This window comes from Micropterus salmoides, unplaced genomic scaffold (assembly GCF_014851395.1).
Source record: "Micropterus salmoides isolate LMB-PRFRI ecotype aquatic unplaced genomic scaffold, ASM1485139v1 Ms_hic_scaffold_1689, whole genome shotgun sequence".
Taxonomy (NCBI): domain Eukaryota; kingdom Metazoa; phylum Chordata; class Actinopteri; order Centrarchiformes; family Centrarchidae; genus Micropterus; species Micropterus salmoides.
In genome coordinates this window covers 17,186-35,933 of record NW_024040806.1, presented here as the reverse complement: position 1 = coordinate 35,933, position 18,748 = coordinate 17,186, and the positions used below count along the sequence as shown (strand labels likewise).

Here is an 18,748-nt window from a genome sequence, read left to right as displayed (position 1 = left end):
GCTGCTCAGCTGGGTTTTTGATGACATGGCTGACATTTTGAATGAATGAATGAATAAATCTTTATTGTCCACTGAGATGGAAATTTTTCTTTGGCTCACCAAGACATACAATACAAATGAACATTCAAACAACATCAAGCAGAGTAAAGGAAATTAAAAAGAAGAAAAAAAAAAGAAAACGATATAAAATATCATAAAATAAATGTACTTTAAATACATCATTTTGCACCATAAATCCCCAGTGTTTTGACACAGTAAATAAAGACAGTAATCTGCTTTGCTCATACAAGGAGCTATAGGAAAGCTGCCCTCTGGAGGATTTAAGGCAGTGGTCTGAGATTAGTGAATGTAAATAATTGCTACACTATCTTACTTACTTACTTAATGACTTATGCAAACAAGTAAACTTGATATTATTATTATGTATATATATGTACTATTGTCTCTTCGTGCCACATGATCAACATCACCGTTGGTGAAGAAAAAATGATTTTAAAATATTTTGTGAGGTTTATTTATTTCAAATGCGTATTTAATTATCATCAGATTTGATTCAATAATCAAAAAATCACTTCTATAAAGTTTGCTGGACTTGTCCAAGAACGGATTTGAAAAAAGATTGGTCAAAAATGAACATCCTGACTTTAATTCCTTATATGGATCTCCAAAAATACTACACTTCTCATTATGCTACTAGGTAGGCTTTCATTATATATTTCATTAACCTTGAAGACATAATCAGGACTATTTCTATTAGCCTAACCATTGAAAAGCTCCCTCCAGAGCCACATAAGAAATAGTACTCCACTGAACTTCTTGTGTAAAATGTATTTAATATTTTAGAAAAATTCTTCTTAAATCAATTCATAAATAATGCATGATTCTAACCTTAAATAGAGGTACAATAAATGTATCACTTAAAATGTATTTGAGCTCATATTGCTAATGCATTTTTAATGTGTTGGCTTTATAAGCATCCACTTGTCAGATTAACTGAAACACACAAACGAGTAGAGTTGTATCTAATTGATGATGAACATACATGTGTTTGTATAATTATTTAAATATTTTGTATTTATTATTGAGTAGTTGTTATTTCAGTAACAGCCGCACGGTGGTAGCAAAGATGCAGACGTCATATAACGAGGTGCTGTGTCGGGTGAATGACGAGGAAAGCGTTTGTCCTCTGTTCCAACCAGTTATTAAAGTTTTAGCGAAGAAACACTGTGAACCAAAATGTATGTTTATGGTTCAGTTAACGTCTTAGCTAAAAACAAAACAAAAATAAACAAATTCAAAGGTTAAAAAGTTCTTGACGTGACCTGTCAAAAGTACAGAGGAGGGAGAAAGTTAGTGCCTCCGCGGTGACACCTCGAGAATGAAAAGCAGTTCATTGATGTTGGGCTACCCAGACGCACGGGGCGAGTGGGAGGGTCTGCCGTTGTGCCACACCACTTTACGCTCTGAAGCTGTAGCACTGAGGAGGGTATCATTACAAGTGTGGATTACCCAGGTGACTGGACCGATGAGATGATACTGAAACACAACAGGAGTCCTCTTCTCTTCACCCTCACCTGCATGTACTTCTCAGGAGGTTTGCTTTGGTCCTACCAAGAAGAGGATGCCAGTAACGGGTAATTTGTAGGACAATGTTAAATGACACGATGACTCCCTGCGTGAGACGTGAGATAAATATGCTTACTCAAACTATTTTCTTTCACAGTGGAGAGTGCTCTGAAAATAAAATTTCTACAACAAAGTACCCCTGTGTGAAGTCGACTGGGGAAGTTACGACATGTTACAGGTACAGTTGAATGATTAATGTGGTTGGCAGTCCAGTGCGTTGTGTGTCTACGAAAGTGATTGTAAAATGTAGCTAGCTCCAAATGGTATAAAATTAGACTTGGCATTTATTTTTCAAAGCAGTAATGTTGTTTGAATGGTGCTTGGTTGAAATGTTAGTGGAATGGAAAATAGTTTATAATAGCACTGAAAGATAAATGTAAGTGAAAATCACAAAATCTTACTTACTTACTAAAACCTTTTTTTTTCTTTTTTTTTTTTTTTCCCCATGCATGTTATTTAATTATTATTTTTATAGTTAGAGTTGTAAGATGTCTGCTTCCTGGCAAGGCTGCAGTTTATCATAACGGATATTACAAAACATCATAAGCCTCTTTATCATCATCTGTGAACTTAAAGGTGCAATGTGTAAGATATGGCCAGAATTTTTGTTTAAAATATTCAAAAAATTAACTAACATTATTGACACAATGTGAAGAAGTAATCGTTCTGACATTGTATCATAGACGTCTATGTATTGCAGATCTAAAGTTGTATGACTGTGATTCATGTGGTGGCTTAAACAAAAAAAATGGGTCTATTTTGCTAACCTGAATATTTTGTTTTATTTCAGGGGCCCCGAGTTATTGATAAAAATGAAATCCACATTTGCTGGAGTTGGGTGGCTTGAATTTTTTTCAACTTCTAAAGAGGGGGCTTACCAGAAAAAGTTTGAGAACCACTGATGCGTTGTGTTGCAGAAATATCTACTGAAGTTAGCATGCCCATGTTGTCTCCTCCAAACCACTTTGCCTGAGAGTTGAGAGTCCGATACAGAAAAATTCAGCCATACACCTTGTGATTCAAGTTTCTCTCTTTCAGTGAACTAAATACCTTATTAAGTCATCCTAAAACACATTTTATTCACTGCTAAGTTAGATGCACAGCTAATGATCTAACAGCAGTTAGCAGCAGTTATGAGCGGATATGCTGCCCTCTATTTTTTATGTATGAATTCAACAGGTGGAGAGTCATCTTAGTTCTCACACATTGTACCTTTTAAGAGAACATATCTAAATATCCACATGCCTCCAGATTGGCCTGTTATGCTCTGACACTGTTAGAGGCTATGGATTAGGTTGTTAGAACCTAATCTATTCAAATATCCACTGCGCTATTCCTTTAAGGCCAGTTTATTAATTTTGGTGAAAAGTGCATGCTTTACACATTAGAAGTCTTTGACAAACAGAATAGATATAATTTACAGCAACAAAGTTTGACAAAGAGCTTAAAAAAGAACTAGACATGTGCTAGTCTACAACACCCCCACACTCCCATTATTCTATAATGGACAGCTGATAAATGCTCAAACCACTTTTGCAGGAATGCAATGCTGTTTTTCGAGGCACATTGTGATTCAGGCTGATGAGATGGGTGTATTGTTGCTTTGGAAACAAATCATGCAACTTCAGGGAACTTATTTCAATCATTTTGTCAATGATCTTGATTCATAGCAAATCTATTTCTGTATCTTCTTTTTCTGGGAAAGCATATCGAGAACCAAAGAAATGCCAAATTGCGGAATATCTCCTCTGAGAAGTCTTCCAAATGTAGACTTTGCAAGGTTTCATCTCTGCATCACTTGACAAACTGCTGGCCATGAATCAAACGCAGAGTGACATCCTGTTTGATCTTCAAATCTCAAACACATTCTTAACATAATTATGTTGGTTTATGGTTATTGGCTGCGGCCAGAGTTGTTTCCCACGATGTTTATTTAAAGAAGAAAAACTGTTTCAGCTAAGAGCCAAGATGTGTCCTGGGGGCATTTCAGTTCACCTGCATGGTGTGAGCTGATGACTGCCCATCAGCTCTGTAATGGTTACGTGAGAAGTTTTATTGTAGTGCCAAAGATTCCGATTAATGATCTGAATGTGATAAGATGAATGTGGCATTTGTAAACTGTATTTTTATTTCAAATTGCAGTCATAAACCTGTGCAATTGTGCATTTTCATGACTGAGATGTAGTTCAAAAGCAATAAGGTATGATTGAAGTTGGCAAGATTCAGCATTAAGGAAAATATAGGCTTACAGAATTCATTTGGCGCTCTATAGAGTATCAGTGTCTGCAAATCTCAGAACATTATTTTGAACGCTGTCAGAACTGTACACATAGGAGTGCTATAGCAGTTTGAAGCTATACCATGGGAACCCCATAACCCAAAGATCCCACATTTTACTTATACATAGTTTTCTTTTTGGACAGTTGTAAGGATGTGTAAAATCTCACTGAACAGTTAATGCATGCGATCATCACCCTGGATTTTGTTTTTTAAAATCGTATTATTCTTATATGTTAATTTGGTTAATTTAACAATTCAGTTTTTACCATCTAACAATAGAAATCAAAATACTGTACATTACAAATAAATAATTATGAATGTGAAGACAAATAGCATTTATTTAGTTTAGCTTTTTAAAGGAATACTACCGCATTTTTGGAAATAAGCTTATTTGCTTTCTTGCCAGGAGTTAGATCAGAAGCTAGATGTCAAACATATTAAAAGCATTGGAATTCATGTCCATTCCAATGTGTGCACAGTTTAATACTCATCTTTGGAGCATTTATCATATTGTGAAACAGCACCAGGGGAGACAGCAGAGACCAAGAGAGCATATGTCACAGTACAAGAGAAGTACCAGGGCCTCAGTTGACTCTGACCAAATCTGTCTCACTGTCAGTGCAGGCACATTCTTCTCTCACTGTCTCTCTGGGTTATTTTATAAGGAGATTTGGGTTCCTTAATTTGTGTTTACGCTATACTGTCTCACAGTTCAGAATTTTCAGGCTTTATAATATATGCTTATATTTCTATTTTTATAGGCTGTGAAGTTAAATATGCCTGGCTTATAAGAAAGGTTGTGCAGGGGTTTTTGTTCCAGAAGATGCACTTAAATTGTGAAAAGCCTGTGACTGAAACATAAATGCTTTACTAAAAACCAATGGAGGGTTTGATTATACTCATAAGGTGTGAGCTGTTCCAATTTGGCAATACCTTTAGTGCTAAGCGGTCACAGCTGCTGTGTTTTTGCAGTATACCTCCTAGTGATCAGTTTGTAGTCAGTATTGGCAGCATTATGGCTTATATTTGCAAGGTGTTTTGTTTTTGTTGCGATTGATGGCTATCTTTTTTTTTTCTTTGTTCGGCCACTCCTCTTTATCCTCATCGTGTTTTTTTTTTCCCAAACCACACGTGCTGCTATTGAAAACTTAAACCCATCAGTTTCTGTGTCCAGAGTATTTGCTTTCTGTGGCTTATGTGACAAAGCACGAATAGTGACAAATACACTGAGTATAACCCAGAAGAGGATTTTTATTTCCATTTTGCAGATTTTAGGGGTTTCCAGAATTTACTCAGCAGTTATCCAGCTAACTTTGTAATCCTGCTTTGTAATACAGACCCCCTAGGGAGAATATTCCTGACAGCGCCTGTTAGCAAATAGCAAATCTTTGAGCTTTCTTGAACTACTTTAGGCTAAATCACTTTATCAGTTGGCAGTAGATAATGACAGAACAGCTATTTATTTGAGGATGTAGGGTTTTTGTACTAAAGATGAATTATTTTGTTGTTTTAATGTAGACTTTCTTTTTAGCTGCTTAAAATTAAGTATCATACGACATGTCTGGAAATCCAAGATGAGAGCCAGATCCAATGTGTTAACCATCTTAGGATCAAGACGCATTAATAATCTTTGTTTATAACTTTTCTTAGGTGACAAGAGGGAACATGAAAAAGCGATTACATCGGCTTGATTTATTATATATAGGATGTCAGCCTTACCTACTCTGTAAAGAAAATGCTTCTCTGGAAAAGAAGCAGAACACAATCTTTCTACTCTACAGCTGCAACAGTTACACATAATTGATGTGTGGCATGTGTAATTGTTGCTTTGTTATTATTCCAAATAATTCTGGCGGTACTAAGCATTTTGTTGCATTCTCCCCCTCCTCTCCTCTGATCCCTGCTCCTCTCCTCAGGAATTTAGGGGGAAACTCTGGTTTACGCAGTAAGGAAACTGAGGATAACATTTCTTCAGCCCCCTTGTGATACATGATAGCCATGATACTTCTCATGCACTTGGCTGGTCCAAACAGCATTGTTTATGTCCCGTAAATGTCCCCATCACCTAATTCCAGAGAAATGCATTGGCATTTTTTCAGAGGTATTCCTTCTTCTCTCATTTTACTCGCTCCTTTCATGCCTTGTATTCTAGTGAATCAAAAGGCCCAGAAATGTGTCAGAAATAATTAGATTGATTTTCCATTGACTGCAAAATGAGTAATTGATTTATATTGTGATTCACAGATTTAAACACAGCTTGGGGGGGAAGTGCAGCTCAGTTCCAGAGAAATGATCACTTCAGTTTGATAATTTAGCTTGGCTACAAGGCAAGAAGTCTCTCTTGTTTCCTTAGTTTTTAAAATCTGTTTTTTACATTACATTGAAATATATTCTGCACCTTGGAATAACCCTCTCTGCTGGACTTTGGTTCCATTTCTAAATTCAAATAGCTTTCAACGCAAGAAATACACTTGGGGTTTCTTTGTTGCCATATTGTCATCTCTCCAGTGATCGTAGCCCCATGAAGAATATATTGTGCCACAGCTTAAAGAGTTCAGCAGGCCCCAGTTAGTTATGGACTACTACATTTCTGATACTATAAATGTTCTTCAGGAGAATTCCTTGGTGGAAAGCCACCATGTCCTAAATGAATGTCAACTTAGCCATGGGCTCGTATCCACTTTTGTAAAGTAGTAATTTTATATGTTGGAGTCCTTTTTAAATAGATGTCAAACTTACATGTTCCTACATTGTTGAAGATTTTAGCTCATACTGAAGTTCTAGGTGAAATTACACATGTACAATTATCTCAACACAGTTTAATTAGTCATTAAGCACACAGTGATTATTCTAGGATGAGAGAATAAAAACCCTCTGCAGGGAAACTGAACTACACATGAAGGAGTTGGAAAATATTAGGCAATTTAAAATGATTACTCTCAGTCTCAGACATTCTCTGTAGACAAACAAACCCAATTATCAACCACCTCATGTGTGCTACTGGATATGCGTCAGAGAACCAGTTAGTAGACTTTATAAGTATACTTGTCAAGTCTTGTCTAATTCTTTGGACAAAAAAAAAGAGCAGCAGCATAGTTTGTGTCAAGATTTTGTAAGATAGCAGTAAAGCAAAACAGCATACCAATAATACATTTGCTGAAGCTGTTGTTCAGTTGTAAACAGTGTTCCAGTGAGTTCCACTCAAGGGTTTCCAAAAAGACAGACCAAGTGCCAAAGCAGTTGTATTATTTTTTCATCTATTAAACCACATCTGGACTTCCAAAACATTTTTTAGATTTGAGGTAACCTACAGATTATTTTTAGGAGTGATATCATTATAAGCTATTGCAGTTTAGATGTTGAAAAGACAAAAATGCATCATGATAAAGTAAATAAGTTGACTGAGGAAGGAGCATGGAGTAAGTCCAAGGAGTTTCTCAACAGCCCATTGAGTTTACCGGAATTAACCTCAGTAGATTCAGAATCAGATAACACAACTGAAAATCATGCCAATCACAAATGCCTAAAATGATTTACCGTGCCTGTAAAAAGTAAGAATGAAAGTACTAGTATAATGTACAGCATTACATTACACAAGCAGCTCTGGTATTAAAAAGCAATAAACTCTTGCTTTTACAAACTGCATAATACATGTGCTAAATAACCAACACAATCATAATCCTGGTCTGATATGTCACATAATTCATCATAAACCAAATCCCTGATATAACACATAATATCCTGTCAAAGAATAGACATTGACATCTGTTTTCTATCAATATTCAGAAAGAGGATATGTAGCCTGTTAACTGAAGTAGACTGCTGTATTACAGTGATTGTACTGTGGGTTCAAGGAGTTGACATGAACATTTGCTATTGCTCTTTAATGACAGCTGTAAAGGATCTAAAGGCCCAGTCGAGGAGATCGGCTGTCGGATTAAGCTAATGATCCTTGTCTGTCTGATTTAAAATATAATGAAATACTGATGGGGGAACTGACTTATTGGATTTTCTTTCTCTGTTTGTTTTGGTCTTTGACTCTTAAACATGACAGCAACTTTACCACGTGCAAAGTCTTCCTGCTCACAGTGCTATATGTCTGCGATTGAATCATTCTCCCAAATGGATCAGTTTGATGACTCGGGAGCAGGAAAAAATAAGCTTAAAGTCAGTGAAGGTAAATGTTGTCTCTTCCAACAAGTCTCCTAAATTGCACAACAAAATATCTTTGCAACTGCACTGCTGAATGAAAAACAAAAGGTTTCTGAGCTGGCACATTTATTGGCAGCACAACAGCATTTTTCTGTGCCTTCCAAAACCGTTACAAATCACCATTGGCAAAAGGAATTGGTTTTAAGATCTGACAACATAATGATTATGGTTTGGTACAGTTGGGGCATGAACACAACTTTTTTAGAGTTAGGGAAAGAGCATGGTTTGGGTTAAAAGAACTACTTTAAGATCATCATGGTTACGATAACAACCACTTGTTCAAGGTCATGGAACGCCTACCGTCATGGGAAAAAGAAACCACTGTTGGTAGTCAACAGGAAACAAAACAGCCGTCTCCTATGTCATAGTCCCGTTTTTTGTTCATCGGACAAGAGTCCTAATTACTACTAAAGGCCCATTTATACTCCTGCGTAGGGTCTACGTGTGTACCTACGCCATAGGCTATGCACGTAGCCATGCATTTATACAAGTGCTGGTCATATAATTAGAATATCATCAAAAAGTTGATTTATTTCAGTAATTCCATTTAAAAAGTGAAACTATAATGTATACATTCATTCCACACAGACTGATATATTTCAAATGTTTATTTCATTTAATTGTGATTAGCCCCCAAACGCTAGTCGGCAGTGGCGCTACAGCGTCCACTGTGTTGACTTTTGCCGGCCGAGCAGGCTAACCTCCGGTTTAGCGCTCCGCTAACGTAAATGGCGGTAAAATTATAAACGTGCGGCTGGTGTAGCCTTTTCAATTGTTACCGCCCGAATGGATCACATTCTGATAGTGAAACGAGTCATACCGCTCGGGTTGCGACGGTCAAATATATTGATTCACTGTGTTACAGCCGCCGTTTTGGCCGCTAGTAAATGTTACTTCAAAGAGCGGGGTACTTCCGGTCAGCTCGGAGGCATTGCGAGGCTACCCAGCCGACCAATCACAGAGCTTACAGTCTGCGTCGACTCGACGTGTAGTTAAATTTTTGCAAGTATATCCAGCTGCAGACCACAGACCGCAGAAAAACGTGACGGAAGTTGAACTTCCAAATATGGTTTGTCCCAGAAGACACCGCGCACAAAACCTGATGACGTTTATCTCGGCTTATGTACATGATAGATCCTAATGCAAACCGTTTTATTCTTTAGAGGCCAACAACAGAACTTTAAATACACTTCTGAGAAGTTTTTAAGCGAGAAATCAACTGTGTAGATTTCGAATATCGGCAGTTTTACGAAAATTGGCAGCAAATCGAAAATGTGTTCAAACGTTTTCGGAGTTGAGAAGCTCCGTAAGTGCTGACCACGATGCCGATGGGTGTTGCAGTAACGTTACCGGAGGCTGCACATAAACACAATGGAGGATAACCCTTTCTGCTGAAAGGCCGATGTGCGCCGCTGTAGTGTTAACCGGTCGACATGTGTATAATCAATAACTTTAGGCACATACCCTGGTTGGGAATTATAGTATAAATATACTATATTAATAATAAATAAGTATAGTATAGTAAATATTAACACATAACGTACACTGATTACTATGTTGACACTTGACACCTCTTTTTAACGGCTTTTTTTAATTTAACAACTATGCGTGGGCCGAGCAGTCGAGATAAATGTCATCATATTTTGTGCACAGTGGCTTCTGGGACAACCCATATATGGAAGTTCAACTTCCGTCACATTTGTCTGGTTTTTATATACAGTCTATGGTTTGTCTGCGGGCTGCAGCTGGACCCTTCTTCATTTTTGAGGAGGTGCACGTCAGGCAACGGCTTAGCCTCTGCGTAGCCCCGTAGCCTACACCATCACCTACGGCGTCGATTTGACGCAGAAGTATAAATTGCACTTAAGGCTGCTAGAAGGCTTAACATATGTTGGTTCTGAGTCACCTACTGAAACAACTTCTTGGGAGAATAGTCCTTTTTCCAACGTATTATCTTCTCTGTAGGTCAGACAACAGTATAAAAGAATGGGTGAAGTTCAAATCTGTTCATGAAATCCCTACAGTTGGAGCCCCCAAGGCTCCATAAAACCACCAAGTTCAGTTTGTGTAGCTTTGTCCACAAGCATCCAATGCATCCGGAGCTTTTCAACTTTCATGTAAGCAGCTTCTCTGCTCCTCTCCTACTGGCAGCAATAACCCGCCATCCATGTGTTTGCTTGAAGAGCATGATGGTCGTCTTGTTCACCTTAGCAGTTCACTATTAAACCAATTTAAAGTTTACTGCACAGTATCTCATAGCTCTACCTTCACTAGTAGGTCAACCATAGGCTTTTCTCGTGGGATGTTTGCCTCTCCATTAATCAGCCCATTGTTATTTGGTGTGCCTATAAAACTTCTTTAAAGCATCAACTACTACTGCCTAACAGGCGGAATTGTTACAACCGAGTTCTTGTGTGCATTACTTTGTTTGGATATTTTTAATCATTGACACTTTTGATTGATTATTTGCCTGTGTGCTAATGTGCATGTCCCACTTTTCCCTGCAATTCCCTGCAAGGTGAGATTAGTTGCACCTGCATGTGCAGTTCTGGGCCTATAGACTTAAATAAATACAGCGTGACTTCAAGCGAAGACCTTGGTCATTATTTATTTTTATTTATATTTATTCTTCCTTTAACAAGACCAACCTGTATGTTTGTTGCTTGATGCTCCAACTGTTATTATATGTTATAACATTTGAACATAATGATTATTAAGAAATGATGATTGCAGGAATTTGTGCAGTTCATGTTTTGCACTCATGTTAAATAGAAGAATTAAATTTAGGTGCCTGGTGTAATTTATGTTCCTATTGTAGAGGATATTATAAAGCACCCACACAGTACTTAACAATGCAAAATAAAAATACACAGGACTTAAGAATATTGGCATTTTAAAATATACCCACAAAACTTTTATATGTTACTGTTATGCAGCGAGTAGAGGGAAGAGGGGGGGGGGGAGTATTGTTTTTGTACAAATGCCTGTGTTCAGACACATTAATTATTGTTCACTTGAGTCTGTTTTCCTGTTCTGAGGAAATATTATTAATGTTATTTATGTTATTAAAAATTCATACCACATACACCCTAAAGGCAGCCATTATTGTGTGTCACTTTAATGGTGTCGCACTTTGCACCATTTTTGAATTTTTGAATTATTGTTATAGAAGTCGAGCCAATTGGTCATGAGTCATTTCTGGAGGTCCTGTCATTAAATATATTAGTGTGCTGTTGGAAGTTCTCACAGTCACGGGTGAACTGGGTTGTGAGTGGAAGGTGGAGGCAGGTTTGATTTACATTTTGTCATTCATCTTTGCTCCCGTAGGGGGTGATATTTTACAAAACATTTTAATAGCTTATCTTTATTATTTGATTTTAGATGTAAAAGAGTTTCTAAGCCACAGTTTTGTCAACTATTCAGCTGAAGTGGTGATATACCCTATTAGGTAAAGGACGAATCCCCATCCTGTTCCTTAAATGCACTGAGGAAAATCCAGTGGAGTGTAAGTTATCATAGTGGGAGCAGGGGAGGACATGTTAGTGTTAAGGAGCATTCCTTAGTGACGGATGTAGAGCACAAGCAGCAGCAAACATCCTCTCTCCCTCTCTCTCCTCTCTTATGTCCTCTATGCATAGCACTTAATGAATTAACGAGCCCCACATCCTTAAATTCCTCACTTACAAATCATTTCTTTCTTTCTTTGATGTTTCTTTCGATGAGTAATTAGAAACATATACTTAATCAGACTTATAATTTAAACATTTTCAGTATTACTGGACAGTGTGTAATTTGATTTGGTTCCTCATCTGTTTCCATTTGAAAAAAGGCCGTAATACAAAACATGCCTTTACCGGAAAGATCATGACTTTCGGAGTTCTTGCTTCATGAAATCTCCTGAAGTCTGGGGTTGTCTGACAACTGTTGTTTGGATGATTTTGACGTATTGCCCAAAGTACACATACTTTAGCATTATACAGTAGGACAGGCTGTAAATGGTGATGGATGTACTCCCTCTGTCAAAGCCTCCACATCTTCAAAGGCATGTACAGGCTGTGGAGCTGATGTAAGTTACCAGCTGAAATGCAACTGATAGAATTGAGAAATTAAATTGTATTATTATCATAGATTAAATATAGAACTACAAGACATCCACCTAGACTCTTTTCCCCTTTAGTGTAACTGCAAATCAGAGTACTTTCATTTGGCCTAAGTGCATGTATGTTAACATAGAAGCAGTTATAAGAAATTGGCAACTGTGTTTGTGTTCATTGATGAATAACTGTTGGTGTTCACTATGTAAAACATTTAGATATCGTTGCATGTTCTGGCCTTAAATGGCAGTTTTAACTACATGCTGATTGGTAGTAGATCCTAAAGTTTACAAGATTTATTTGGTGATCTTTGAGACCTCTTGTCGTCTGTTTCACGTTTAACATTTCCAGATCACATTTTTCCTTCTCTGCATCTCTAATGTAACAACCTTTTTTTTTTTTTTTTTTGATATTTTGGTTTCTTAAAATCTCACTCCTCTTGTTTCTTTTGGCTGATGCTCATTCAACCATCTGTTTCTTTCCGTGGAGAACTGTAGTGTGGTCACGCTCTGGTCATGGCTGTGGTTTTGCAATGGTTAAGCGATGTGGTGATATGTAAGCCACAGGCTGTGGTTTTTCTGCCTAGATGTCTCTGCTCTGTATATCTAAGACTGTGTTGTATTCAACATGTTATTACATTCAACCCAGAAAAAAGGTACATGTTAAAATGATAATATAGCAGCACTGTGCTTAAAAACTGTATTTGTATGCCCCTTAACTGTGGCACAGGAACTTCTTGACAAGTTAATTAGCTAACTGAAAGCAATTGGGTGTGTGTTTAAACTCAATGTGCATTTTTTCATGGCTAATTGTTATTCATCATTGGGCCGCTTGAAGCCTTAATTTATTCTTCCATTAGTGAAAAGAATAAGTAGCTAATTTATCAGTACTGAAGCTAGCTAGCCAAAAGAAATGTTGAAGTGCACCAGTGGATACACCTCCATAAACCAGTCATGTTAAACAGCTGCAGCATTCAATGCTAATAACACATTTTGGAAAAGGGGCTTCATGTTTGGTGGTTTTTGACAGCACAGATGTTGCCCCTTCCATTGAGAATTTTGCTTGTATGCTGCTGAATTTCAATTTTTGTGTCAGTTGTAATTCAGTTTCACAGTGTTCACCCCTACCACCACAATCAGTCTTCTTTTCCCACCTGTCAAGACATGTTATACTGCAGTTGTAGAGCTACATCATGCCAGTCTGCTTAATTTACTCATTAATCTTCTCATCTTGCCCACCTATCTCCATTCAAGAAGGCTGGATATGTTTTATTTCTAAGGAAACATGCACATTAATAAGCATTATTTTTATGTCCAGTCCCTGAACAGAATATTACTTTCACTACTTTCAAGTATTAAAATAACAGGAAAACTACAAAATCTCAGATAGATAGATAGATAGACAGATAGGTACAAAGAGAAATACAATACAATAACTTCCACACATGTTAGACATAATAGTCCGCGGCATGACACAACTACATCATCAGATATCCTACATTTAATGCATATCTGGTCAGTCTAATTACAATTAAATTAGCTTTAAATTAGCGTCACTTCGCAGAATGAACAACTATACTGAACTAAAGATGGATCACATTGCTTAAAAGGCAAGCCAAAACAGAACAACATGACTAAGAGTCTACAGCCTGACTAACAGCTCTGTGCTTCCGGTATAATATTTCCCCTCTCATCATCATTACTTAGAGTGTTAGCATTCTAACATTTGTTAATTAGCACTAAACAGTACAGCAGAGGCTGATGGGAATGTCAGTAGTTTTGCTGGTATTTTAAAGTTGTATGTGTCAAAAGGATGGGATTTTTTACCTGATGATGTTGCTAAATAAAAGTAAGGGGATTACCAAAGTTATTACAATTCATCTTCTGTGGGACATGAATTTCTGTACCAAATTACATGGCTATCTGTTGACAATAGTTGTAGACATTTGACTTAAAATCACAAATGTCAGCCTTGTGGTGGCATTAGAGAAAAGGCCAGGGCGTCACCAAAGTCATTAATATACATTGTCTGGGAACCATGAACATCTATACAAAATTTTGTGCCAATCCATCAAGTAAATGTTGATATTTCACAGGATAAGTGAAACATTTGACCTGTTGGTGGCTCTAGAGGAAAAGTCAGTGGATCACCAAAGTCAGTAGAATTCATTATCTGAAGACCATGATTGCCTACAGAATTGATCGCCAGTCCATCCAATAGTGGTTGAGATATTTCAGTCTAGGCCAAAGTGGATGGTGCTAGCTTGGCTAAAAACATGGGATGTAGAAGAATCCAGCCCATATTTACTGGTCAAACATACATGACAAAACAGACCATGTAGGAAATAAATATCACACTTCTAATTAATGCTGTGTGATTGCTGGTAGGCCTTTTCTAGCCTCTCAGTAAATTTACTTTATTGATTTCTGTCTTACACGCCGGCTTGAAGCCCTATTGTCAAATGGCTTGAGAAGATTGAGACCTCTGTTTTAAATTTAGAGCCCCTTTTCACAGTACTTGATATATTTCTTGTTAAATCATCAGGAGGAGGTAGACCATCTCCACTACTGAAAGATTTTAGCTGAGGAAAAAAAAGAACATCTGCTTTTTACATCTAAATCTTTTATGAATGTTGTTGGAGTCAACCTTACATTTCTACATTGGGATGAAAGATATTCCTTTTTTAAAGGCAAATAACCTGTCATAAACTACTGTTGATTTTAGTTCACCTTTCAGGAGGCCACTTCTTCAGGGACCAGTCTTCTTAAAATCCATTTTTCATACCAATTTTTACATTTACTTATTTTACATAGTATGACGATTCATGTAGTAGTGTGTATTTTTTAGCAGATTTATGTACACTGTTATCGTAATGAGCTGTGAAATCTGTGAATAATAACAAAGGAATTAAATTATTAATAATCCCTTTAAGATTCTTTTAACATTTCCCTGAGGGGGATGTTGCACGCTTTCACAGTAACCTCAGTGTTAGAAGAGGATTGGTAATATCTGGCTTGTGTCCAGTGGAATGGTTTGAGTTAGAAACACATGGAAGCGCTGATGGCGGTTTACTGTAACAGGCCACAGACAGCCGTGCTCTGTATAATTTCCTGAGGTGTCAGTATTAGAGACATCACACACACCTCTGCACTTGTCCTCAGCTTTTAAGTGAACGTTTATATAAATGAAAACTCAAAATGTGACATAAAAGCAGATAGATTTCATTATGGATTACTTTACATTTTATAACATGTGCTCAGAGTCAAATCCGATTTGCCTGAGCCTGTACACCACTAAGGAAACACAACAAAGAGAGGCGGAGGCCCGGGCTGCCCCTGTTATAGCCGACTGGTAATATCTTGACTCCAGCTGTCTGCTAAAGCTGAGCCAACATGAAGTGCTTTGCTGCAGTGAGTCTCATTGAAAAACTGATGGTTTTGTTGTACTTGCCAACACAGCAGGAGTGCTGTACATTGCCAGTGTAGCTGCTAACAGCAGATAGATAGCAGAGCTAAATGGCAAGCAGTCTTTCTTGCAAGTAGCCTTTTTCAGCCACATAAAAAGTAGCCATTGTTCAGTTGCCATGTATTATAACAGGATTTCGTTCTCTATATGGCTACATATTGGTCAGCCAGGGAGAAACACTTGTTTTCTGTTTTTGATTTGGGCTGTTAGTGTGAGCTCACTGTTGTGAACCTCAGACCCAAGCCACACTGGTACATGCAGTCACTGTGAGAGGCTTTTTGAACAGAACATAATTCATATATTTTTATAATATGATTTTTTTTCTGGAGCAGCTGTTCTAAAGAAATAGTTGTGCATTTTTGGTAAATACACTTATTTGCTTTGTTTGCCAAGAGATAGATTAAAAGATTGATACCCCTCTCACAGATGTACGTTAAATATGAAGCTGGAGCTGGGTGGCAATTAGTGTGGCTTAGCATAAAAACTGGAGAAAGCTAGTTTGGTTCTGTCCAAATGTTACACAAAACATAGAAAACCCATCAAACAAATAAGATATTATGTGTTAGTTTGTGAGTTGTAGAGACACTAATAGACCGATTTTGTTAACTTTGGACATAGCCAGGTTAGTTGTTCCCAATTTTTTCAGTCTTAATGCTAACCTAAGCTAAGCGGCTGCTGGATGTAGCTTCATATTGTACATACAGTACGTGCTGTAAAAATAAGAGAGTGGTATCAGTCTTCTCATGATCTTTTTGAGTTCTCAAAATGTTGAAATATTCCTTTAATAGACTATAGTAACCTTGATAAAAGACTTGTGTATAACTAGCAGCAACAGTTTCCTTTAACTTGTAACTGTATTCTGTTGCTACATGATCTGACAGCATATTCTTCCACTTAGTTTTTTTTTCCACATTTACAAGGCCTTCCTTTCACAATTGTGTCACAAGAGAGAAAATGAAAACAAAAGGGCAAGAATTAAAAGCAGAGTTGTGAATTTGTGACATTAAATTGAGCGAAGCATTTGCACAATTTTCAATCCAGACTGCTGGTTTGTTTTAAATGAGGGGCCTTACCAAGAGGTATGTTACCAAAGCTGTGTGACTGTCACGGCCCTGAACACTGAGTTCAAACAGTCATTAACCAATAGGTTATGTTAATGTACCATGTTAGTCATCAAGTGGGGCGCCATTATTTCTCTGGGGAGACACATATATGCACTCACCCTTGATAGAGACAGAAACAGCATTGCAGATAGCAATTCATTTTAAATGTAAGAGACAGGATTTTATTCAAGAGGATATTTGTCACTAACTAAATTGTTTTTACTTTGCAGAAGAAGTTATATCCTGTGTCCTAATCTGACCTGTCTTTCTTTTTGTAATACCATGCCTCTATAACATTATTTTCCCTTCCAGTTGTTCTGTTTGTGGCTTCTTCCCTGCTTTTCATTTACCACATTATCGTCTAGATGTGCATTAGTATTTTGTTTCCCAGGCTATCATATCAATTAGATACTATTTCTGTCTGTTTAGCAGCATTTAGTTTTTAGTACTGCCGCCTTGGACGCTCAGGACTTCAGCAGAGTTAGGCCATCCAGTAAGTAGAGGATTCGTGACTAGGGCATGGTGTGGTTAACTCTGTTTTTAGTGTGTCAGTCAGATGTAATGTGAAAGGGGTTGCTTTTAGCAAATAACCCACAGAGAAATTGTTGCATGGGCAGCTCTTTTTGGCTCATTAAGGTCACAGTTTTGGTTTTATAGATTCCAATGAGTTGATGTCGCTTTGTGTCTGCTGGATGTGGAAGATAGCTATTGTTTTCTTCAGTGGTAGCCAAATCTGGGCTGTGTGGTTCTTCTGTCTCTTATTGGCAAAAAATATATTAATGCAGCTTGCAAACACCCAGTTTTTTCGAGTGAATCCTCTAGTAGCAACTGGTTTAGAAATTCTAAGGTGCATGTGAACCATGTTGTAAGGTGTGTGTCGGTAGGAAACGTCTCGGGTTACGTATGTAACCCTTGTTCCCCGAGAAGGGGAACGAGACACTGCGTCGGTGATGACACTATGGGAACGCCTCTTGGCATGGCAGGGCTGAACTATGAATGAAACTACTCCAATCCTATTGGTGTTGCTAGAACGGTAGCGTGTGACGGCGTAACCGGAGGCGTATATAAGCACGCCGGCACACAGGACACATTAGCCCTTTTCTATGAAGCAAGGCACTCCAGGCAGGGTGAGGTGTGGCGGACCGACGCAGTGTCTCGTTCCCCTTCTCGGGGGAACAAGGGTTACATACTAACTCGAACTGCATCGGTGATGACACTATGGGAACGAGATACCCACTTAGGCCGCGCCAAAACCCTGCCTGCCCCCAGCGTGCAGAACCTGATGTCACGACTAGGAGGAGAGCGCACGGGTGCCGGGTGCAGAAGGAAGGTCCAGACTGTAAAACCGGATGAAAGTGTGAGGGGTGGCCCAGCCAGCCGCGTCACACAAATCCTGGAGCGATGCCCCTGCGAGGAGGGCCCTAGAAGCCGCCATGCCTCGAGTAGAGTGCGCCCTTACGACCATAGGTGAAGGCAAATCGCGCACCTGATAGGCCAGGGAAATAGTCTGAACGATCCAGTTGCTGATGTGTTTAGATGTGTTTAACACATTCCACTTCAGGCCGTACATCCTTCTCGTGGACGGGGATCTGGAGCTGAGCAGCATCTCGACTGCTCCTGTCGTCAGGCCTGCCTCTAGGAACTGCGCCCCACCAGGGGCCAGACCCATAGCTGCCACAGGACGGGGTGCGGGTGAAAGGCCCGGTCCTCTGCCTGGGACAGCAGGTCTCTCCTCAGAGGGACCTGCCAGGGCAGGCCCTCTAGGAGCGATATTATGTCCGAAAACCACACTCGGGCCGGCCAGACACGGGGCTACTGACAGTAGGCTGACACCGTCGTGACGGACCCCCTCCAGAACCCCCTGGGGCTGAGCAACTGGGGGAAGAGCATACAGACACAGCCTCGGCCACGTCTGCACCATGGCATCCAGCCCTAGCGGTGCTGGGGGCGAGAGGGAGAACCACAGCG

The 18,748-nt window shown here is 38.7% G+C and overlaps 1 protein-coding gene across 1 annotated transcript in view; it reads left to right on the top strand.

The window, feature by feature from the left end:
- The first annotated feature begins 1,288 nt into the window (after positions 1-1,288).
- LOC119906603 (collagen and calcium-binding EGF domain-containing protein 1-like) overlaps positions 1,289-18,748 on the top strand; it is a 34,425-nt gene continuing 16,965 nt past the window's right edge. The window contains 2 exon segments of the mRNA XM_038723939.1: positions 1,289-1,634; positions 1,724-1,804. Of these exon segments, the coding sequence (XP_038579867.1) occupies positions 1,531-1,634; positions 1,724-1,804 (185 nt within the window). The 5' untranslated portion in view covers positions 1,289-1,530.